Below are 26,177 nucleotides of genomic sequence, written 5' to 3'. Positions count from 1 at the left end.
AATGTCAGTATCTTTGCTTTGGCCAAAAATGACAAGGAGAAATTTTAGGCTTTACAGAGACTCTTGTAAACTATTGCTGAAACAGGAATTCTACAGTTTTATTCAGTAGGCTGATCACTGATAGCCATGCCTTATATCAAATACAAATACCTCTTAGACTGAGACATGAGAAATCAAATCAGGAAATGAATAAATGCCAACAGCCAAAATGAACAACCCTTAGAGTGTACAGTATCTTAATATCTGTATGCTTATTTTATTTCATTGGCAATCTGGAGTATTTGCTGAAATCTGGATCAATGTTGAAATGGAGAGATAGTGATAACTGTAAATGAATTAATTACCACTTGTTTAGTAAACAAAATCTTTTAAAAATGAAGTTCTTGGGTCAGCAATAAAATGAAACACAGAAATACCCTGCTATACCCAGAGGCATACATTCAGATGTTTCTAACATTGACAAGAATATCACCCCTTAAGGGGCAGGAAGGGACTCTATCTTGAAATAGTTATTAGTGCCTCAAATTTTGAATATAAGTTACCATCCAAAAAATTAGTTGCTTTTGGTTACTTCAATTAGTCCATAGGCTTACAGAGCTCCTCACAGTGGGGCTTCTTAAATCAGTGATTCCTTGAAGTTTCTAAGGGTCAATCACCTCCTTAAAAGTAGAAGGTAATAACTGATGAGCATTTGAGGATACAGGTTGGCCGATAGGTTTATCTCATATGTCAAATCCAGTGAATTCATACTGGCTGTCTAAAGTGATATATTAAGAATAACGCTGAGTTTCAGCATAAATATGATGATTACCTTTGGATGTCTACGAAGGGGGCAGAAAAAGAGATTTGCCTCATGAATACAGCAAGTTTTCTTACTCTTTTAAGTCCATTTAATACTTCATAGGTTGCAGTGAAACTGGGAGGAAATGCAGTAACCAAACTCATTTTGTGAATACTTCCCATCTATATTTCACTCTTTTTTTTCCATCGCCTGTTCCCTTTCAGGTGGTTACAATGACTAGACATACCAGAGTAATAGCAACCTGTAAACAGAAATGCTTCCAATGCTCAGCACTGATTTTGCCTTTTCCAAAATACTGATTCTTACTCATTTGTAGACAAAAACATTGTTACAATTGGAAGCAGATTTAGTGGTTGTCTCTGAAACACTATTGCTACTCTAATTTACACTGTTTTGCTGCAGCCACATATTGTGAATGGGATTGACTCCAGTTCCAAGGGAAAGAATGACTTCTAGATTAATCAGGGTAACTTTAACCCCTTTTCCATGGTGATCAGTTTATGTAAACCTGGTGTAATCCAGTCAGCATAGTTATTACCCTATTCACAAGAAATGATTCAAAATAAGCATAAGATCAATTCAGAATAAGATTTTTTTTTTTTTTGGTTGCTGGGGCTTTCTAGCATCATTGCTGTCCTGAGAAAAGAGATCCTCTCCGGTTTTGACAGAATTATGTACAGGTATGAGTCCAAAAACTGCTGTCAACATTTTTGTACCATGGAGGAATTCCACTGGTAAAAAGTCCAGCAGAGAGAAGGGCAGAGCTGAAAGGATAACAGATAAGTAGGTCTGTGTTTGAGCTCCTCGTGAAGCATGACTCTCCTAGACTTTTCACTTGCATGAGAAAAATAGAATTCCTTTATTTTTATTAAACATTTGCACATGGGTCTTTACTAATAGCAAACAAAATTGTTCTGATATGTACCTTTTTCAGTTTTGAAGGAAATGTCTTTAAAATGGATTACCCTCTCTCCTGTTTTCTTAAAAGTCAGTAACTATACTTATCACAATTCTTTTTCTTAATGGCTCAGGAACATAATTATGATCGTTCATTATTATTTTATTTTAGAATGCAGAAATATTACTATTTGAACCTTCACTAAGTGATACAAGGCCACTGTAATTTCAAATGTAATGAAGTCCTAAACCTTGATTTTGTAAAATTTAATTGACATATTAATAAATAAAACCTAATTGAGTCAAAGTAAATATTGTTTTCCTATCATAATGTCTTTCAAACAAAAATTTGTTGATTTATTCAAATTTAATTCTTGCTCAGTTTCTGAAATTCAATTCAATGTCATAAAAATATTCATATTTTTGGAATACATTCATTCTATCCTAAAATACCAATTACTGTGAACTCTTCAAGAGAGACATTGGATAATCAAATGATGACTATACTTGATGCTAAAAAAAAATGGCAATTTTGAATATTTTCTATATCACACCAACAGCAGAATTTACAGGTCAAAAGATTACTTAAAAAAATACAGTAGACATTCATTCTTCCCTGGAAAAGAAGGTATACATACATACATACATATATTGATATAATTCAGTGCTTTCCAAGAAATAATACCGAGAGCAACTAGCACTGAAAGACCGTATCGTTGATCAGCTAATACCACACTGTGTGTGTGTGCGCGTGTGCGTGCGCAGATGCACGCGTGAGGGGATCTTTTATTATTGTCACCCATGGGGTCAGTGGGTACTGTCCCCAGGACATTTAAGTATCATGATCAAAGTTCATTATAACAGACTCCAATAGACTGCTCAGAGTCTTCTGGTTTGTCGTGTTATATTAGATATTTTTTTAGTAAGTGGTTATTGCCTGGGGATTTTAATTGTTTTTATTATACAGAGGCTTTGTTTCAACAGTACTTTTTGGAAGGACATTTGACCTGCCTACGTAGAGCTAATCTGTTATCCATTGACTACTCTGCTCTTTGCCTCTGTACTTCTACAGCCCTTTGAGAATGATATTATCTGAGAACGGTATGAAAAGACAAAGACTCTCTTGTTCAAAGTGAGAAAAAAATGCAGAAATCAACATTAAAATTCACTTTCTACTTATGAATAGATCTCTGAAATAAGAAAGACTTGTACTTAGAGCATACAAGATTCAGTTATCACCAAAAAAAGTTACTTTATGAGGCTACTGCTTCTTGAATTCGATATAAAAACTTCCTGAAGTAGGTTGACTGTCTTTAAAAGACTGTCATATTATTTACAGGTGATCACAGAACTTCTTATTCTGATTTATATTACTGGTATAATTATATTCTGTAATAAACACATGTCAAAATCAGTTCTTACATATATATATATAAAAGAAAAATATATGCTCAGAAAATAACAGTTTTTCAACTTATTCCTATCTTAATATGCAATAATAACTCCTTTAATATGTTGTAGCAGAATATCTACTTTGATGAATAACTTCTCTTTAAAAAGGGAGTCAAATTTTGACACACTTATATTGTGTGATAATTTGCTTTTGAGTAATAAAAACAAAAACAAAAAAGAGAAACTGATAGTATAAGGCATGCCTTTAGAAACTATAATGCAGTATAACGAAACACCATAAACCAAACTTCTCTAGGCAAGAAGAAATATAGTCAGTGCACTCTCCAATTTTAGTAAATGAAGATATTGAGTTTAATTATACACTTATAAAGAAAATACACACCTGTAACATTTCCCTTTCAGAGCATAAGAGGTTGGTTTTAATATCCTATCATTTCCCTTGAGTAGCTCCAACCAAAATTCTTTTTTACAAAGTACAGTCTCTGCATTGAAAATACATATTTGAGATGTTTTCTGGTTTAGCTCATGTCATGAACACATAGAGTGTAGATCTCTATGGAGACATTTTGTATCTAGTAACAATAATTTGATATAGCAGAAAAAATTTCCAAAGTGTTTTTAAAAATAAAAACAAAACCTTTAAATCCACAGCTTCAGAATAACCTCAAATGTATACATAAACAGGATTAAAGAATATCATTTTTCTTGCTTTACTAAGTAGAATACAATATTCTCATATTTTATCCAAACAATACATCAACATTAGAGATACTTGGAAGACAATCAGATTTGCTCATTCAGATTAGAAATCATAGCCAGGTTTTCTAAGCATTTAAAGAACTGCACCAGAAATTCTATTAGCTCATGAATACAACATGCCTTTGAAATTCAGGAAAAAGAGTAAAAGATATTTGGTCTCATCCCTTTCCTCTTACTTCATACAAGGCAACTGAGCTACATGTTTAAACTATAGCTGAGAATGACATCTCAAGAGAAGTAAAATCATTCTGTATTTTAGTCTCCCTCTCCATTCTGGAGTTATGAGTAGGTTCTTTTAAGTTTTCAGTTACCATGTTATAAGAATCTTAATATTATAACAACTGGTACAAACATATTTTAATAGTGACATTTAGAGATAACTGCAGATTCATATTTCACAAGTCATGTTTTTAAAATAATATATTAGCGGAATATGACTCCATTAATTAAAGTGATGCTGGTTAATCATTTCTAAATGAAGATTGACAGCCAAATGCAATTAATATTAACTGAAATGGTTAAAAGTTACAATTATTTAAATGTTTTTCATCATTGAGGACACCACCATTAGCGTTTGTCCGCACCACTGCAAAACTGAGTTAAAACTTGTAGCTATAAGTAAGGGCAAATACAACTATATTGATAGAATATAAACTATGTAAGAATTATTAGCCTTGATTTCTAGGCTATACACAAATGTTGCCTTACTCTGCAATGTAATCTGACTCTGATGCTTTCTCCATATATATAATGGAAATAAATATTATATTATTCCTACTGCTTTCTCTTTGTGATATTGTAATGTCTAAATAATTTTAGTAAAAGATCTCTATTTTGACATTATATAAGAAAAAAAAGAAATGTGTATCCATTTAAGAATACTTTTAAAACCATATACTAATAAAAATATTAATATTGCATATCCTATACTAATTTTTAAAAAAAGAACCATTTTTTTTATAAGGTGGGAAAAACAATGAAAGGACTAATAAACCGATATTTCTGGAGGAAGCTCACAAGCAGAATTAGGTCATTTGCTGGTTTCCATGGTACCCCATGTATAAGGTATTTTTTGTTTTACTGGATGTACAATTCATACTCAGAGGTTTTAAAATATAATATAGAGCATTTGGGGTTCCAGAGGAAATGTACTATTAATTCAATAATATGACAGATAGTACCTTTTCTCTGCCACCCCAAACGCTCTATATTCACATTTGATTTTAAAGTTCTTTCCTTCTAAACATAGCTGCATTTATTTATTTATTGAATGTCGATTATGGCAAACTTTTAGCAAGAAAATGATAATAAAATATATTAAATCCCAAAACACATAAAATGAATACAGGACATTACATCATAGAAAAGCAGATCAGAGAAAGGGGTACCAAGCTGGGTGAAGCTATTTATGGAAAATAGAAGAGAACTGAGGAGCAGGCATAAATGAAGAGAAAAACAATTTTAATTTTCCAAATAATTGGTTCAAAAGTTATAGTAAATGAGCAGTTGATTGGGTGAATATACTTTTTTCCAATTAAAAAAAAATGTGGTAAAACACACATAACTTAAAATTTACCATCTTAACTACGTTTAAGTGTACAGTTCAGTGATATTAAATACATTCATAATGTGTAATCATCACCACTATCCATCTCCATATCTGTTTTCATCTTTTAAAACTGAAACTCTATACCCATTAAAGAGTTAACTCCCCACTCTCTTCTCCCCCTCACTCCTGGCAACCACCATTCTGCTTTCTGTCTCTGTGATTATGACTTATTCTAGGAATCTTATGTAAGTGGAATCATATAGTATTTTTCTTTTGGTGACTGGCTTATTTCACTTAGCATAGTGTCCTCAAGGTTTATCCATGTTATAGCAAATGTCAATTTCCTATCTTTTAGAGGTTGAATCATATTCTGTTGTATGTACACACCACATTTTGCTTATCCATTCATCCATCTATGGACACTTGGGTTGTTTCCACATTTTAGCTATTGTGAATAATGCTACTATCAATATGGGTGTACAAATATCTCTTCAAGATGCCACTTTCAATTCTTTGGGGTATATACCCAGAAGTGGAATTGGTGGATCATGTGGTAACTCTATTTTTAATTTTTTGAGGAACTGCCATGTTGTTTTCCACAGCAGCACTACTATTTTATATTCCTACCAACAGTTCATGACGGTTCCAATTTCTCCAAATCCTCACCAACACTTGTTATTTTCTGCTTTGTTATGTTTTATCTTTTGATATTAGCCATCCTAATGGGTGCAAGGTGGTGTGTGGATATGCTTTTGAACATTTCTCCTTCTTAGAATAGCATCATCCTGTAGATTCAGTGAAACACTCTACCCTGGGTTGTTTGTCCTCTCCATTTTGCTTTTTGTCCTCATCATGAATACCGTCAGGGTAACATCACCTTTATCATCAGTGATGATGAAAATGTTCCATAACGTATGCTATTCAGTGCAGTAGTCACTACCCATATGTGATTACTAAGCATGTGAATTGTAGCTAATGAGATGGAGAAAATGAAATTCTAATTTAATTTTTAATTTAATTTAAACCCACATGTGACTAGTGGTTATTATATCAGATAATGCATTTCTAGATCCTACTTCTTCCTGAGCTCTAACCTCATGTACCCAATTGCTTCCTTGACATATCTGCCTAGATGCCCTATAGTAAACAAAATTCCACATATCCATCATCAAACTCATTACCACTTTCTTCAGGCCAGCCCCTAATGTAGTTAATTCAATAATATCAACTTTGTCCAAGATAGAACTATTCAAATGATTCTTTACTATTCATTCTGTTTCATGTTCCATATCCAGTAAATCATATATCCTGTGCATATCCAGTGCTAGAAATATGTCTTAAATCTATTCTCTTTTCTAAACTACACATCATCATTTCTTGCACACTACTACCAACAACCTACTCTTTAAGGAAATCTCAAGGGAAATTAACTGATATTAAGATAAAGTTAAAATTCTTAAATTCCTCAAGCATCACCTCTCTGGTGAATTCTTCAAGTCTCATAGAGGTAAAATCTTCATCCTCTTTCCTCCCATATGTTGTCCGTATTACTATCATCTCTTTTAGTATGTTATATTGAATTGATTTGCTTACCTTGGACCCACTGCTGTATGTTAATTGTTTTTTATTTCAAGTGTTTTGCTTCATCCTTGGCTTATAGTAGGCTACTAGAATGCTTAGATATCTAATAACAATTTATGAGCTAAATGCTGATGATTTAGAAATATAATGAGAAAATTCCTAGGTGTAGAAGGAGAAATAAGCCTATTTCAAAACATGAATCCATGGTGATTTTTATTCATTTATTAAAGGATTAAGCAGCTAAGATTTATATTGGTATTTCATTCATGTTTAGTCTTTGGAAGAATTAGTTTGGTCTCTATGATAATTTAATAAAACAAATGTTATTTTTTAAGGTAATTTTAGAGGATAAGAAAACATCTTCAACATCAATGTAAGGTGCAACCCTTCAACAGCTTTATACTGTACCACCTGACTGTCCCTGAATCCATGATAAATTACACATTTTGGCATCAATATTGAGCCTTATTCATTACTTTCTTAGGTTTCATGCTTTATATCAAAAAGGCAAATGCCAAGATAAATTCAAACTTTGTAAAACACTTTTTTTTAAAAAAGGAACTACAGGACAACATTGGAAAACTACTTACTAGGATTCAACTCACAGTTCACATCCCATGTGTGAGTGTGGTTTATTTATTTTTAATTTATTTTTAATTCAGAAAAGCACTAATGATAAATTAACTCTTTAATGCTTTGAAATTGTAATTTAATTTGACATAAACTATATTTGTGGTATATAACAAAGGTCCAGAATGCAGTTATTAATTTGGAAAAAAACAACAGATTGTATTATATGAACATTTCTATAAGATGTATATTTTTGTATTTAATTAGGTAACATTAAATATATGATTGTGTTATAGTGTTGCGTATCAAGTTTAAACTTTTATTGGGAAAATAAGGAATAGTATCTTCAGTATTTCCATTGTTTCTGATTTCTTGAAAATGTTTTAGTATTGATATAATAGCAATAATAACTGTGCTTTATCATTTTATGAAGTGTTCCTCATATTTCATAACATTTTCATAATTGACAGTGACAGAATTTAAACCTATCTATATCTTTCTATTCAAAATCCAGCACTATTTCTATAATATCACACTACTATGTGGATTATAATCAACATGTGATATACTGTGATAATACCACTATTATCCTTACTGAAACAAAATATTCTAAAGACCTCAACCCTTCACAAATTAAATTTTATACTCCATTTGTACACGTTAATTTATCACTATATTCTCAGCATTTAATTAATTTAGTTATATGCTTTCATATCTAAGTTGTTTTCTTTTCCCTCTCTTTTCTTTAAAGTAAAAGCTAAATGTAGAAAATGCAAGTAAGGGCCTATTTTGAAGATATTAGCACTAGTATTCTTTAATGTGTCAATAATTATACTCAATTATATACATATTGCATTTCCAGAGAAAATGTACACACCATCTTTTCAATCTCAGAGAATCCTAGTGAGGAAATCCATTATGACTGTACCACTTTTTGATGTAGAAAATAAAGTTCTACTAAATAATATAACAAGTTGGGAGTCAAGATAGAACTAAAATCCATATTTCCTAGTTTTGTGCTCTGGTCAACCCCTCTATATTTATACTTTCATTTTGTTGTTGATCAAAGAAAATCTGATTTTAAAACAAAGTATCTATTAAACACTTTTTTTTTTTTTTTTGGTTCCACAAGTTCCTATATTGGTGAAATAAGACTGAACTTCTGAAGCACAATTTCTTCCCTTGGCCTGAGTCTACAACATGAGTGGTTACCACAGGTAATGTGATGACTGGGGAAACAGTATCAACATTAGGTAAATATATGCCATCATTAAAAAATGTCATAGAACACCTGCTTCTGCACTTTAGATTTTAATTTTTCATACACATAGGATTCTTTCCACCATCCATTTAATGGGTTAAACATCTGCTTACACAAGAAATATATTTGAAAATACATGTAGAACTTGTACCAATATCTGTGCATAAATTTGTGTCTTCTTTCAAATGGTCTCTTATTTTCTGTTTCATACTAAGTACTGATCTCATATTTATGTGTCAGGCCATGTTCTATTCTCCCCTACTCCCTTCTGACCCATCCATCCTTGCTTCCCAACATACTCTCAGGAGTTGTAGGATGGCCGAGACCTCATGTAGCAAGAATCAGTGAGTGTTTATACCTCTAAAATCAAAACCTTAGAATTTTTCTCTGGCTGGGAATTTCATGTGCTATACATTATCATCTCATTATATACCTGATATCAATATGTTCTCAAACTGCCCCTTCTATAAAAATCCATGAATTTCTTGATCCACAGAGAAAAGCAGAAAAATTGGAGAAAGTATTATTCTTTCATTGCCCTAAAAATCCTCTATGCTTTACTTAAAAATAAGTATATAAACCTAGGCTCTAAGTATCCATAACATTTGAACAAATATATACATACATACACATACATATAAACACACACACATCCTCATCCGAATGTATATAGATATATATACTCAAATATATATATATATAGATATAGATATAGATATAGGTATCAGATTTGTATTTCTTTCTTTCTCTTTCTCTCCCTCTCCCTCTCTCTCTCTCTCTCTCTCTCTCTCTCCCCCTCTTTCTTTGCACATCAGGAGTACAGTTAAGATTTTAAATGCTAAGGAGTTATTATTTGGGGGCCACTTCTATTTTACTATATCCAAATAAGAATGAATAATGATCAGAGGATGGATATATTCAAAACTAAATCAAGGAACTAGATTAGACTGGAAAGGAAAGAGCTATAAATGTAGTTAAAATTCAGAAATCTTGAGCTTAGGAGAATTTTACGTAAAATATGGTCCAAACTCTATTTATTTTAAAAGTTCAGAAAAAAATAAACGTACACATCTCTTAAATGTGAGGGTAGACTTAAAATTTTAGTTTTTGTATTCTGAGCTCATTCCATTGCCACTCATTGAGTTCAGTTATTATACCACAATTCCTCTTTCTAAAGCAGAAAAACAGCCTTGTAAAATTTCACTAAGAAGATTTAAGAATGATTCAATCTTTCAACTAAGCATATATAAATATGGATTATTTTAAGTGTACTGAAATGCCAATATTCTCTACAAACTCTATCCCCCAAAGACTGGTTATGACTGGTTAAATCAATTGTTGGTAAATGTAAAAATTCACATAATGTCATATGATCTCAGAACATTAAACTTATTTGCTCCATACTGTAGGATTTAATTTTCTTCATTCTATAAACTCACAGCCAAGTATATACCATAAAAATAGGTATGAGCAACATCAAATAAAAGCAATTATTGTAAATTCAGTCTAACTTTTTCTTTAAGAAAAAGAGCCATTTTCTTTTTAATGCAACAATAAAGTACCACAAACAACAATGTACCTTAAATACTGAAACAAAACTTTGAAGATACAGAAATTCAAGGACTCATTTTGTATTGGCCTTAATCTAAAGTAAAGGGAGTATACTTGAGAATATACCCCACAAGTCTACTTTCAATTAAGAATTTTATTAAGAATTTATTTCGGTGGAATATATACAATGGGATACTACTCAGCCATAAAAAAAGAATAAAATTTTGCCATCAGCATCAACATGGATGGACTTGGAGGGCATTATGCTAAGTGAGATAAGTCAGACAAATACTGTATGATATCACTTATATGTAGAATCTAAAAAACACAACAAACTAGTGACTATAACAAAAAAGAAGCAGGCTCACAGATATAGAGAACAAACTAGTGGTTACCAGTGGGGAGAGGGGACAGGGAGGAGAAATAAAAGGGCATGGGAGTAAGAGGTATAACTATTATGTATAAAATAAGCTACCAGGATATATTGTACAACACAAGGAATATAGCTGATATTTTATAATAACCGTAAATGGAGTATAACCTTTAAAAATTGTGAATCACTCTTGTACACCTGTAATGTACAAAATATTGCACAACTGTACTTCAATTAAAAAATAATTGATTTTTTAATACAAATCATCAGTTATTGGTCTGTATGATCTTGATTGAATTGCTTATCATATTTACTCCTTAGTAAAATAATAGGAGGTACTTGAAATCCTTTCTAGTATATTCTAGAAATGAATATATATATATATATATATATATGTATATATATATATATATATATATATATTTCTCTTGATTGGTTATTTTCCTTTCCTCCTTCTACTAACAGAAAGAACAAAACTTTCTCAATCTTTTCATGAATGCATTCCTCTCCTACCTTGGTAATGGTCTCGTGAAGGTTGAAAAAAGGATCCATTTCTTCAATTTTTGTTGCACGTTTAGGGAAAAAGCCTTCAGAGAGAAAACTTGGACCCTGTGGAAAACCAGAAAATAAACATTCTAAACTCTTCATTGATTTTGTTTTTTAAGTGCTTATTGGATTTTCTTTAAAGATTCAAAATGACTCTAAATTGCTGTAAGGTTTCTGTTGATTGTTGGACTTCATGCTGCTGATATAATTAACCAGTCACAAAATATTTATAAATTAAAATGATTAGACTTCTATAACACTTGACATTATTTGTATTTACCAAAGAATGTTTTCTTACTCAGAAGAGATAATTATTTGCAGTTCACCCTTTTATTTTTCAAATGCAGACTTAGTGTAGAGTAAGATACCTTGACTGCAAAACCCGTATCTAAAACCCCTTCTCTATTTTATATATTAAAATTTATGCTTAAAGACTGGTAGAATGGAATGTTTTTAATTAAAAAAAAAAAGTCTAGGCAACAGGGTACATAATATTTTAAATACTGCAAAACTTACTTCAAAACAATAGTAGGATATGTTTTGAGTAGAATGACCTCATGGCTTTATGTGCTGCCAATAAAGTAGTAACTTTGTATCAGACCCTTAGCGTAAAGATGGTTGAAACGAATCAAGATATTGTAATTAATCATTCTGTACTTGCAGGTGCAGATAAATTTCAGGATGCAAGAAGACACGGGATGCTGATAAGGTAGCTATCTGCTATAGTCTGAATATGTATGACCCCCCCCCCCAATTCATATGCTGAAATCCTAATCTCCAAAGTAACAGTATTAGGAGGTGGGGCCTTAGGGATGTGATTAGGTCATGAGGGCTTTGTTCTCATAATTGGAATTAGCGTCCTTATAAAAGAGACCTCACAGAGCTCCCTAGCCCCTTATGTGAGGATACAATAAGAATTCTGCAACCTGGAGGAGGGCTCTCACCTAACCATGCTGGCACCCTGATCTTGGACTTTCAGCCACCAGAACTTGAGAAATAAATTTCTGTTGTTTACAAGCCACTCAGTCTGTGATACTTTGTTATAACAGCTTAAATGGACTAAGACAATACTTAAAACAATGCTTTTATAGTTATCAACATTATAAGTATTCTATGAAACAATTATTATCTACATATAATTTTCATTTGAAAAGTTGAAGTAACTAAACTTATTTATCTTAAAAAATGTAAGATTGGGACAGAATATATGTACTTATGCAGATGATAGATATATAGAAAGAAAGAAAAATAGATGGTAGATATATAGATAGGTAAATTTTTCAAAAACTATCGTGGGAAAGATAGATTAAATCAAGTCTACACCAACAATGACTACACAGGATAACAAATTTAATTTGAATTCTATTAGAACTATTTATTAGAGTAATCCAACAGCAGAACAGACAACATTGGGATATATCATAGTGGGAAAGAAAGTTAGGATGATGTAGTTGATAGACTCAGAAGTCATACACATGAGAAATGAAACCAACATAATTGTAAGTCTTTATATATTAAATAATTCTGTGATCAAGCACTCTTAACCCCCTATTTTGAACAATACTGCGATTAAAAAAATAAAGTAATTTAGCTGTTTGCTCCAGCGTATATGCACTTTTCTATAATAAGACCATGAATCAACCAAATAGCTTACCTATCAAGACTAACGCTTATTTGTCAAAACTTGTTTATGTTCCTCTCCTCATTTTACCCATCAATCTAAAAGTAATTTTAGAAACTGCCCAGTTCCAACCAGTATTCCAGTTTTTAAGACCTGCCATAAAACCACACAGCCAAGGCCTAAAATATCATAAATGCCCTTTCCTAATTTCTCCCCATTTTGAGAGACTACTAAGACTCAGTGCTATGGGTTGAATAATTCATATGTGAAATCCTAGCCTTTAGTACCTCAGAATGTGATCTTATTTGGAAATAGGTCACTGCATAAATAACTAAGTTAGAATGAGGTCATACTGGAATAGAGTTGGTCCCTAGTGCAATGTGACTGGTGTCCTTATAAAAAGAGGAAATTTAGAGACAAATTTGTACACAGAGAGAAAAGCATTCAAACATGAAGGCACAGATTGGAGCGATGTGTCTGCAAGCCAAAGAACTCAAAAGATTGCCTCAAAATCACCAGAAACTGGTCAAGAGGCTTGGAACTGATTCTCTGTCACAGACCTCAGGAAAAACCAACCCTGATAACACCCTGAACTGTTAAGACAATACGTGTCTGTTGTTTAAGTCACTCAATCTGTTGTGCTTTGTTATGGCAGCCCTAGGAAACTAATACACTCAGTCAAGGTGGTATTCTTCTTTACTGAAATAGGTCTAATATACTTAATTTTGTTTATCAACAGGGTTTTGTGGAGGTATTTTGGGCAGTCAACATAGAAATAGGTTAAAATTTTGGTTTTGCCACTTAACAGTTGTGCCATATTAAGCATCTTAATCTCCAAAGGATTAGTTACAGCATCTAAGAAACTTGGAGAATAACATATATTTCATAGAGGTGTTGTGAACAGTCCAATCCTGCTACATAGGAGACACTATGTTAATAACACTGATGATGTTGCTAAAAACAATAAATATCATAATAATGATGGTGAGGGTGGTAATGATGGGGTAGTGATTACGGTATGATGCTGAACTAAAGGAAATCCAAAGACTCAATCTATGATCCTGGGAGAAACAGTGTACAATTTGCATAGAGGTATCTCTGAATTGACTTTAGTGAAAGTATGACATGGACAATTTGCAGCATTCATTTTCATTTAATAATTAAGCTTGAAGTTCTTAAAAAGTTTGCCCCATGAGTAGTTGTAAATAAACTTGAAATAATTTTACCTGATTAGTATACTTAGCAAAATAAAACTTCATAAATAGTGCAAAAGTAAAATATCAGCGAGCCTCAAAATGAATGATTCCATAAGAATAGAAATTGGGAGTTATAATTAATGAAGTTTTTATTGAACTTTCAATTATTCAAAAACAGAACATATTAATTTAAATTATCCATATGTGCCTCATTCTCTAATATAATCTCCTCTTTCTGGTTCCTTCACCTATCTCTTTCATACCATTCTTTGTTTCTAGTGCCTCATTTTTTTAAACATTTAAAAAAATATGCATTTGACACTTACTGTATGCCAGGTCCTACACTAAATGCAGGATGTTGTCCTTAATCTCATGGAACTTAATCTAATGTGATTTGGATGATAATAGATCTAACATCAATGTCTTTGAAAATATTAAGACACTACCATTCCTTTTCAATATAATAATCATCATTTATGAACAGGTATTTATATATCCTGACATAAAAAATAATGAAAAGATTAAAAAGAAGAATATATGCTTTGTAAAAGATTTTCACTGCTATCAAATTAACTATGAGTGATAGCTGTTTGATAATGGCTCCCACCTGTTGATGAACAGAGGCAAGTAAAACACCACTAACCATTTAGAGAGCACTTTCGTTTAGAACAATTCATTGATAGACTGAAATGAAAGAGTAAGTTAAGATATGCAGAACTTAATACTGTATGTATGTCACATGGAAATCATAGTCAGAATATCACAGAAGAAGTGATATTGATAAGAAAAGTCTATCCAGGATCTAGTTTAAAATTCGGTGTGTCTCCCCAGTCTCTAAACTTACTTGTCCTTTCTGTAACATTTAACAATATTTAGCACACCTTTCTTCTTTCAACTCTTTTTCCTAAAGTTCATGATTTGGCTCTGCTGGTTCTCCATTTATATATTATTTTCTACCTATAACTGGATTCTCTTTTCCTTTTTGAGCTTTTATTGTTTCTAGGTGGTCTACCCAATCTTCTCCTTATCAGTCTCCCTAGGTGGTTTGGTCTACTTTTCTGGCTTCAGTGACCAAATTCAGATTGATAATTCCCAAATCTTTATCTCTAACTTAGTTCCTGTTTTTAGTTCATCATTTTTTGCCTACAAGAGCTTTCAGACACATCAACTCATGTTGCAAATCATGAGCATGTGTTCCCCCATTGTCACTTTCATTTCTTACCTTGGATAATAGCATAATACCTACATTTTACCCAAATGTGAAATTTTATGTCATTCTTGACTCCCATTTCTTGCACCCTTAGTACCACAGAACTACACTAGCCAATTTCTTTCTAATCTATATGTTTAGACAATTCTCTACAAGTTCCTATTTGTTGCCACAGTCCAGTTACTCATTACTTTCACCCAAACTATGGTCCTTATTGTCTGTAGAGGAAAGTCCAAACTCATTAGTATATTTCACAAACAAGTCCCAACTTATCTTCTTTCACCTTTAAACAAGTCTTTCTTTGCCATAAACTTATTTGCACTATTTTCATATAGCTACTGCTTCAGTCACAGCAGTCTATTCACCAAACCTTGAATTCATCCTTACCTTCACTATCTCTGTCCCTTTGTGCCATGTCTTCTTCTGCCTGGAATGGTTTTTTCTTTATCTGTTTATCAGGCTTCTTTCTATAACTGTTTTCCTCGATCCTCACCAACCCATCAGAATTCATAGTTCTCTTGTCAGTCTTTCCATATCACCCTGTGTTTGTTTTTTACTCACCATTTATTATATTTTTGTTATATTTCTGTTTTTATCACTATACCATGAGTTTTTTAAGACTTGAGACTCTTTTCTTATTAAATTAGTCTAAGACTGCCAGGCAACCTTGAGTAAGTCATTAATCTCTCAAGCTTAATATCATCCTCCATAAAGCTGAAATGTAAATATACTTGCCCTTCTAACACCAGAGAGCTCATGTCAGGATCAAGCAAAATAACAAAGTATATAAAATGCTCAGTAAGGAGGAAAGGATTACACTAGTACTGGATGGTGTTTGATTTTTATCACACTTGCTAGGAATTGCTTTTCTATATAATCAAGAGTCAGAGTTTTGAAATTTAAATTACTAAAAATTTGTATTTGTATATTAAACTCTATGTGAAATTTTTCTTTTAAAACCTACAGTTGTTAAAATAAAGTTTGAAAACCATTTCTGTAGGTGATAGGAAGTCCTTGGAGGGTTTTGAACAGAGCAAGTGATATTTTCAAGTGTGTATTCAGGATAGCACACACTGATGCATATGTGGGGAATAAATTTAAAAGAGAAACGATGGAAACAGGAAGTATAGACAGAAGACTATTGCAGTAATACAGTGAGAAAGAGTGAGAAGTTAAGTCAGGACAGTGGTAGTAGAAACAGAGAGAAGGAGATGTGTTTGATAAATGTTTGAGATAAAATTGGTACTACTTAGTAATTAACTGGAGTTAGAAACCTTAAAAAGGGGTCAAGATTGCAAGTATTTCTAGATTTGATAAAATGAGTGATAAAATTGGAGGTGATGTGTTTGTGGGACATCCATGTGATGTTATCCCAGAAAATGAGGGATGTCATTCAACACCAATTTGGTTAAAGACTAAATTCTAGACTAAAGATATAACAATAATTTGAAAAGCATGTACATGGTAGTTAAAATGTAAAAGGGGACTACATGCAGACTTAGAAGTATACTGAGTATAGCACAGATGACACTCTGAATAACAACAAGTTCTCTGAATGGCACTGATATTTGAGTGGGAGAATAAAAATAAAACCCACAACGATATTATAGATGGAATCATCAGAGAAATGTAAAGATAACCAGGGGAGTGTGATTTCATGAGAGTCAAAAAGGTAAAGACTGTTCAGGAATAAATAATCAATGCTTCAAAGGAAGTGAAGAAATACGATAAGATAAAAATTATTCATCAGAAGTAGCATTTCAGAGGTTCTTGGTGTTCTTTGTTGGAGGAGACTCCGTGGATTCATGAGTGCAGGAGACAATGCAATCAGTTGAGAGAATAAATCTGAAGAGAAGAAAGGAAACATCAACTATGAACTACATAATTCTCTCTAGAAATTAAGATTAGGCTGAGAAGTTAGAAAAATTGATCATTAACTACAGAGAGTAAAAGAATCGAGAAAGAGTTTATTTGTTGTGTTTTAGACTGGATTAATGTGGATATATTTTTAATATAAGAGAAAGCATTCAGAAGATAAAAAGAGATTTTAAAAATACCAGAAAATTTGGGGGAAATAAATAGATCACAGTCTTAAAGGAAAGGAATTCAAAGCTCACTAGAGTTATCCAGAAATCAGAGTTGTAAGTAGATGAGCCACTGGTGAAAAAGGATGAAATGAGGGCAGGCTAAAAATATGGTGGAAGACAAGGTTAGTATGTAGACAGAGGTGAAGAAAGGAAAAAACACAAAAACAAAAACAAAGGTTATGTGTAATTCAGCTCTAAAGTGGATTGAGTTGACTAAACTTTAACTCACTACCATACTAAAATATACCCTTTGCATTTTTTTTCAGAAATAACCGTTTAAAATATTTAGTCCATGTGGGCTTAGTGGGTGCTGAACTAGACAAAAACAGTCTGCATGCACTTTCTTTTATACAGTTGGCACCCAATGAGCATGACCTGGAATGAATAGGATAATAATTGCCTTTTCCATATACCAATACTAGGCTAAGCACTCTACACATATCACCTAATTTAATCCACACACTTACTTTTAAGGTAGAAACTATTATTACCCTGTCTTTACAAATGGGGAAACTGACAACCATTTGAATTTCAGACAGTAGCTCAAGATCATACCATAAGTAAGTGGTAGAGCTAGATTTAAACCCAAGTCTCTCTGACTCCACAGCCCACATTTTCATTCCTATGCCACACACTTCCTCCTCACTGCCAAAGTTTCTCATAGCCTGAGATTCTGTGCTTTTGCATTTAAGTAGGAAAATATTTCCCTCACCTCTTGCTCCAATTCCCTCCAAGTCCTAGTCTACTCTCTAAGTGGCATAAACACTATGCACAGTTTAAAGGATATAATCAAAGACTCCCTGCTTAGACTAAATAAAATTGAATCTAAAAAGTCCCATGTGCACTTCCTTCATTGCAATATTCTCCTTTCTGCAATCAGAGAATATACACATCAATACTTAAATTTAACATATGAAATTAAAACACTTGCAAGATTTGAATGGCACTGACATTCATGACACGCTGGGCTGAGAGAAAAGGTAATTAGAGCCACAATTTTTGAAACATAACATTCTCATCACTATTCAAAGTAAAACAGACCTGAGATGATGTGGAGTCTAAATAGAAGTGTACAAATCCAAGGGTCAAATATAGAATAACATCAGGACATTATTTTCTGAATTCATTCATGTTTTTCATTTCAATTATTTTTTTCAAGTTCTAGGACGGCCCATAGTGTTGGCTTTATTGAAAATATTCAAGGCACCTTCATAGTTCTATTCCTATTGATTTAGCATCCTAATTTGAGACCTGGATAAGATATTAGAAATCTTAATTCAACCCAAATATACAAAGCAAAACATGGAAAATTCAGATTAAGTAATTTTTACAAAGTCAAAAAATATTTATTAGAAGACCAACACTAAAAATTAGCTCCGCGTGTGTGTTTCTTAAACATTTTGCCTTTTCTTGTAAAGTACTTTTGAGATGGGGATAATAATTGTAATATTAGCTTTTGTGAATCATTCCATTGAATTCATGATTTATTTTTGGTCTTGAAGTTCTTACATGCCAACACAATACTTTTATAGGACCCAGTCTTCATATTTTAGACTTTCTTCAAGCTAATCAGCTTTACTTATTTTGCCTTCTTTCCTCCCTTAATCATTGAATGTGCGCCTGTCTTACCTATTAATAAATACAAACTGTGCATCACTAGTTAAATAGTCTATGCTTATGTTTTATTTTGTTTTGTTTTTCATATCACACTTTCTAGACAGATCAGGAGGCAGGGAAAGCTAAGGTATAACAACAAAGAACCAAACAATAAAAGATGCTCTTATCAGAGTATTTCACAAATTAAGGCATTGTTATAATAAATGTCTTTAGTTTACTTATATTTCAATGGTAAATAATATTTTGATGGTAAACAATTAAGATTAAGTGCATAGATATGGCTTATTAAGCTTTCTTAATAAACATTAATTATTCCATATGGTAAAACCAATGAGTAGTGTTTGCTAATGCTTCCATATCTGTGCTGCCATTATGGATAGAAGAATAACACGTGACAATCCAGCACAAAGAGCAGGCTCAGGGGGAGGAACTCTGCAAAGGTTGTATTAACAAGGTGACAAAAAATGACTGACCCAAAGTCCCACTTATCAGCCCTGCAACTTCTAGGGTCTCATAACATTAACTCTATAAAGAGTTGTTATTAACTCTACAGATGAGTTATAAGAGATAACTCATCTCTTTTTACATTCTATCCCTTAAACTTCCACAATAATTCTTTTGTTTTTTGTTTGTTTGTTTCCAGCAAAAGAAGAGGGAGGAGCAATGAACTTGCTGACACTTGCTAACACTGTGCAAGGGACCAATGCAGCATAGTTTCACATTAGGAAGGAAAAAATAAATATAACTATTTATTGTTGTATTTTTCTATTCACTCCTAAACAGAGTTCTCTGTAGCTGTGATGCCCTGTAGTACATATTTCCAAAAAAATAAGTAAATAAATATAATAAAGTATCAGCTTATAAAACAGAAAGATGAGAAATCAGCAGCCTTTTTCTGAAACCAGCAACTGACTGCCTACAGGCTCTTCGTTGTGTGTATTTATCACCAGTGGCCCTGCGCCACTGTATTCATTCCCTGAGACTTTAGGGGCGATTCCTTCCTAGCCTCTTCTAGCTTTTTGACTGTGGTTGCGTAACTCATATCTCTGCCTCTGTCTTTAAATGGCCTTGTCTTCTGTGTGTCTTCTGTCTGTGATAGAGATACTTGTCATTGGATTGAAAGTCCACCCAGATAATTCAGGATGATTTTATCTCAAATCCATAATTTAATTACACCCACACAGACTCTTTCCCCATATAAGGTCCCATTCACAGGTTCCAGGTGACATATTGTTTTGGGGACCACCACACTACGATTACTATCTTCATGTCTTCAATGGGCTTTCTATGCTAAAGTCTGGGAAGGTTATTGCTAGTAACAGACCTCAAGATTCAATTCTAATTCAGACTTTATTCTTGCTTCTCCTCTTTTCAAGAATAACCATAAAATTGAAGGATTATACATTTGTAAAATAACCCTGAGGTGAGGCACACATTGAAACTGTTCTAATTAAGTAGTAGTTGTGGATTAGCTACAAATTCAAGGAGTGGTCTGGTTTGGAAGGTGTTTACATAGGTATAAAATTGTCAAAACCTATCTAACTTAACACATAAAATTTGTGCATTTTATTGTGTATAAATTATATCTTAAAGGAAAACAACTTTCCTAGATAAGGGACATTACTATCATCCCACAGAGATTTTTCTTTCTCTTCTTCTAGTGTAAGTTTTGGTAAGTTCTGGTTTTCAAATAATTTGTCTATTTCATCTAAATTATGAAATATATTGTTATAAAATTGTTCATAATATCACCTATTTATCATTTTAATAGGATCTGAGGTATTGATCATGTTGGTAATTTTTGTATCATCTCCTACACAGCTATTTACAATCATTAAAATTTTGGCTGTTGTCTTCTTACCCCCATGATTTCTTACAAATATATTCCATGTTTTAAAGTTTTCTGTGTTGCTTTGATATACATTATTTTTTGATAGCCACAGTTGTTTAAGATCAGAAAAGTGGTGTTATCATTACCCTCATTTTATGAATAAGTACTGAGATTCAGAGATTATCTAACTAGATAGATTCTGCTACTAGGTGGTACAACCTGGATTGGAATTCAGATCTTCATCTCCAATCTGCTGCTACTCACATTCCATAATCCTGCATCTCAAATGCGAAAATCAAGCCAGATTAGCAGTCAGTGCTAGATATTAGAGAGGATACTATAGAAATTGCAAGACAAAAATGAGTGCCCAGTTTAGTGTAAAACTAAATTGGATACAATAGAGATCGTTTTAAGGTTTAAAAATCCATGATAAAATTCCACACATAAATCACTGCTTGTCCAGTTGTTTTATGGTACTTGTTGAGTGAACATAGTTACAGATAAATTCTTTCATTTCCCTTTCTTGTCTCTACACTTTCCAAGGCTAAGCTAAATGTGTATTATATAGAAATGGCTTTTTATTAGTGAAATTAACAAAGCCTTTCTTAGTATCCACAGGAAAGGGAGGAATAGGGCATGTATAGTCTCAAAAATAACATTTTATTAATTCAACAAGTGTTAATTACTAAATAATATCAGAAATTTCAAGGATTTATTAAATGAACATGTTTATACATAATATCCTCATCTTTAATTCTCCTGAAACTGCAAATTAAAATAAAACTTTAAAGCTTTTGGTATGTAGGAGGAATACTAAGAGACTAAAACAAAGTCTAGCTAGAGAACAGTGAATTCAATAATAGTGATTTTGGTAGCTATCATTTACTGAGTGCCTACTATGTACTGTACTGTCAGAAAGGAAATCCTCATGTATATCTGCATGGCTAAGATTTTATAAGCAAATTTTACCGGAACCTGTATTAAATAACAAGCCTTGGAAGTTAAATGATGACTGAATAGTGAGAGAAACCTGAAGAGATTTACCTTTCTGGAGGTAAATCTGTGTTTACTCTTTAAAGGGGATAAAACCCAGAACCCTGGAAACATACCATTACATTACATTCATAACACTACATATGTAATATTACATTCCAATGGGGAAGAATCCCACCATCCCCTTCCCTTTCTAAGGAGAATTTATTTACCTTAGGGAAAGGAAGCTTCTTTCCCTCTCTTAGGAGGGAAGGGAAACAACGTACACATAAACTTATAAATTCATATTTTCAGGGTTCTTGTACTTTGTTATAGCATGCAAGCCTGTCTATCTGGCTCTTATTGCCTCAGAAGGGGAAGAGAATGGGATGTAAGGAACCAATGATGTTACTGCTGTAAATAATAATAAGTCTGATCTCTGCTCCAGAAAACTCATGTTGGCATTCAGGATAATATAAATGAATATAGATTTAAAAATATGTCAGTAATAGGTACTTTAATAACAATAGCAATAATAATAACAATGTTCTTATTAATTAATCTGAGTAAATATAATAAATGTATAAGTATTGCATAATACAATAATTTAAAATACAAATATTTACTAGTTATGTATTATGAATATATGTTTATTATGCTAAAAGATATATTTTATATTATATATACTATTTATGTAATAAATATACAATATATGTTTGTCTATGGTAAATAAAGAATCCTTCTGGTCTTCTTTGCTGTGCCTGTCTGGCTGACTGCCACTGCCCATCGACCCTTTCTACTAATGATGTACTCAGGTGGCAGTTTTGCTGAGGCCATTTCAGGCAGCCTATCTTCATAACGGGACAAACAATGATGCAAGCTTGCCTGGCCAGGGACACTCACCATCCCTTGCTGAGTGATCTTTGGCAAAGCAACACTCCTGAGATGATTTCTCCTTTGTAAACCATGTGGCTGACAGGGTCTAGGTGCTCCAGCCAGGTGTCAGGCCTGTGCCTCTGAGGTGGGAGAGCTGAGTTCAGGACATTGGTACACCAAAGACCTCCCAGCTCCACATCATATCAAATAGCAAAAGCTCTCCCAGAGACCTCCATATCAATGCTAAGACCCAGCTCCCCTCAACGACCAGCAAGCTACAGTGCTAGACACCCTATGCCAAACAACTGGCAAGACAGGAACACAATCACATCCATTAGCAGAGAGGCTGCCTAAAATCATAATTAGGTCACAGACACCCCAAAACAACCACTGGGCGTGGTTCTGCCCACCAAAAAGAAAAAATCCAGCCTCATCCACCAGAACATAGGCACCAGTCCCCTCCACCAGGAAGCCTACACAACTCACTGAACCAACCTTAGCCACTGGGGGCAGACACCAAAAAAACCAGGAACTACAAACCTGCAGCCTGCGAAAAGGAGACTGCAAACACAGTAAGTTAAGCAAAATGAGAAGACAGAGAAACACACAACAGATGAAGGAGCAGGGCAAAAACCCACGAGACCAAACAAATGAAGAGAAAAAGCGCAGTCTACCTGAAAAAGAATTCTGTGTAATGACAGTAAAGATGATCCAAAATCTTGGAAATAGAATGGAGAAAATACAAGAAAAGTTTAACAAGGACCTAGAAGAACTAAAGAGCAAACAAAAAATGATGAACAACACAATAAATGAAATTAAAAATTCTCTAGAAGGAATCAATAGCAGAATAAATGAGGCAGAAGAACGGATAAATGACCTGGAAGATAAAATAGTGGAAATAACCACTGCAGAGCAGAATAAACAAAAAAGAATGAGAAGAATTGAGGACAGTCTCAGAGACCTCTGGGACAACATTAAACGAACAGACATTCGAATTATAGGGGCCCCAGAAGAAGAAGAGAAAAAGAAAGGGACTGAGAAAATATTTCAAGAGATTATAGGCTAAAACTCCCTTAATATGGGAAAGGAAATAGTCAAGTCCAGGTAGCACAGACAGTCCCATACAGATTAAATGCAAGGAGAAACATGCCAAGACACATATTAATCAAACTATCAAAAATTAAATACAGAGAAAAAATGTTAAAAGCAGCAAGGAAAAAACAACAAATAACATAAAAGGGAATCCCCATAAGGTTAAGAGCTGATCTTTCAGAAGAAACTCTGCAAGCCAGAAGGGAGTGGCAGGACATATTTAAAGTGATGAAAGGGAAAAACCTACAACCAAGATTACCCTACGCAGCAAGGATCTCATTCAGAGTCAGTGGAGAAACTAAAACCTTTACAGACAAGCGAAAGTTAAGAGAATTCAGCACCACCAAACCAGCTTTACATCAAATGCTAAAGGAACTTCTCTAGGCAGGAAACACAAGAGAAGGAAAAGACCTATAATAACAAACCCAAAAAAATTAAGAAAATGGAAATAGGAACATACATATCGATAACTACCTTAAATGTAAATGGATTAAATGCTCCAAACAAAACATATAGACTGGCTGAATGGATACAAAAACAAGACCCATATATATGCTGTCTACAAGAGATCCACTTCAGACCTAGGGACACATACAGACTGAAAGTGAGGGGATGGAAAAAGATATTCCATGTAAATGGAAATCAAAAGAAAGCTGGAGTAGAAATTCTCATATCAGATAAAACAGACTTTAAAATAAAGACTACTACAACAGACAAAGAAGGACACTATATAATATCAAGGGATCAATCCAAGAAGAAGATATAACAATTGTAAATATTTATGCACCAAACATAGGAGCAACAAAATACATAAGGCAAATGTTAACAGCCATAAAAGGGGAAATCAACAGTAACACAATCACAGTAGGGGACTTTAACACCCTACTTTCACCAATGGACAGATCATCCAAAATGAAAATAAATAAGGAAACACAAGCTTTCATTAACATTAAACAAGATGGAATTAATTGATATTTATAGGACATTCCATCCAAAAAAAACAGAATACACTTTCTTCTCAAGTGCTCATGGAAAATTCTCCAGGATAGATCATATGTTGGGTCACAAATCAAGCCTTGGTTAATTTAAGAAAACTGAAATTGCATCAAGTATCTTTTCCAACCACAATGCTATGAGACTAGATATCAATTATAGGAAAAATATCTGTAAAAAATAAAAACACATGGAGGCTAAACAATACACTACTAAATAACCAAGAGATCACTGAAGAAATCAAAGAGGAAATCAAAAAATACCTAGAAAAAAATGACAATGAAAATATGATGACCCAAAACTTATGGGATGCAGCAAAAGCAGTTCTAAGAGGGAAGTTTTTAGGAATACAATCCTACCTCAAGGAACAAGAAAAATCTCAAATAAACAACGTAACCTTATACCTAAAGCAATTAGAGAAAGAATAACAAAAAAACCCCAAAGTTAACAGAAGGAAAGAAATCAGATCAGAAATAAATGAAAAAGAAATGAAGGAAATGATAGCAAAGATCAAAAAAACTAAAAGCTGGGTCTTTGAGAAGATAAACAAAATTGATAAACCCCATTATCCAGACTCATCAAGAAAAAAAGGGAGAAGTCTCAAATCAATAGTATTAGAAATGAAAAAGGAGCAGTAACAACTGACACTGCAGAAATACAAAGGATTATGAGAGATTACTACAAGGAACTATATGCCAATAAAATGGAGAACCTGGAAGAAATGGACAAATTCTTAGAACAGCACAATCTTCTGAGACTGAACCAGGAAGAAATAGAAAATATAAACAGACCAAACACAAGCACTGAAATTGAGACTGTGATTTAAAATCTTCCAACAAAGAAAAGCTCAGGACCAGATGGCTTCACAGGTGAATTCTATCAAACATTTAGAGAAGAGCTAACACCTATCCTTCTCAAATTCTTCCAAAATATAGCAGAGGGAGGAACACTCCCCAACTCATTCTACGAGGCCACTATCACCCTGATACCAAAACCAGACAATGATGTCACAAAGAAAGAAAACTACAGTCCAATATCACTGATGAACATAGCTGCAAAAATCCTCAACAAAATACTAACAAACAGAATCCAACAGCACATTAAAAGGATCACACGCCATGATCAAGTGGGGTTTATTCCAGTAATGCAAGGATCCTTCAATATGTGCAAATCAATCAATGTGATACACCATACTAACAAATTCAAGGAGAAAAATCATATGATCATCTGAATAGATGCAGAAAAATCTTTTGACAAAATTCAACACCAATTTATGATAAAAACCCTTCAGAAAGTAGGCATAGAGGGAATGTACCTCAACATATTAAAGGCCGTATATGACAAACCCAGAGCCAACATCGTTCTCAATGTTGAAAAACT

At 33.1% G+C, this 26,177-nt stretch overlaps 1 protein-coding gene across 3 annotated transcripts in view; it reads right to left on the bottom strand.

Annotated features, from left to right (window-relative positions):
- NAALADL2 (N-acetylated alpha-linked acidic dipeptidase like 2) overlaps positions 1–26,177 on the bottom strand; it is a 1,542,421-nt gene that overhangs the window by 205,923 nt on the left and 1,310,321 nt on the right. For all 3 annotated transcript variants that reach the window (XM_036850518.1, XM_036850517.1, XM_036850516.1), the window contains one exon: positions 11,270–11,365. In XM_036850518.1, coding sequence (XP_036706413.1) covers positions 11,270–11,365 — 96 coding nt within the window. The remainder of the gene's footprint in view (positions 1–11,269; positions 11,366–26,177) is intronic.

The sequence above is a fragment of the Balaenoptera musculus genome, chromosome 4 (genome assembly GCF_009873245.2).
Source record: "Balaenoptera musculus isolate JJ_BM4_2016_0621 chromosome 4, mBalMus1.pri.v3, whole genome shotgun sequence".
NCBI classification, from domain to species: domain Eukaryota; kingdom Metazoa; phylum Chordata; class Mammalia; order Artiodactyla; family Balaenopteridae; genus Balaenoptera; species Balaenoptera musculus.
The sequence above is the reverse complement of the archived record's forward strand: the minus strand, read 5'-3'. Positions and strand labels throughout refer to the sequence as shown.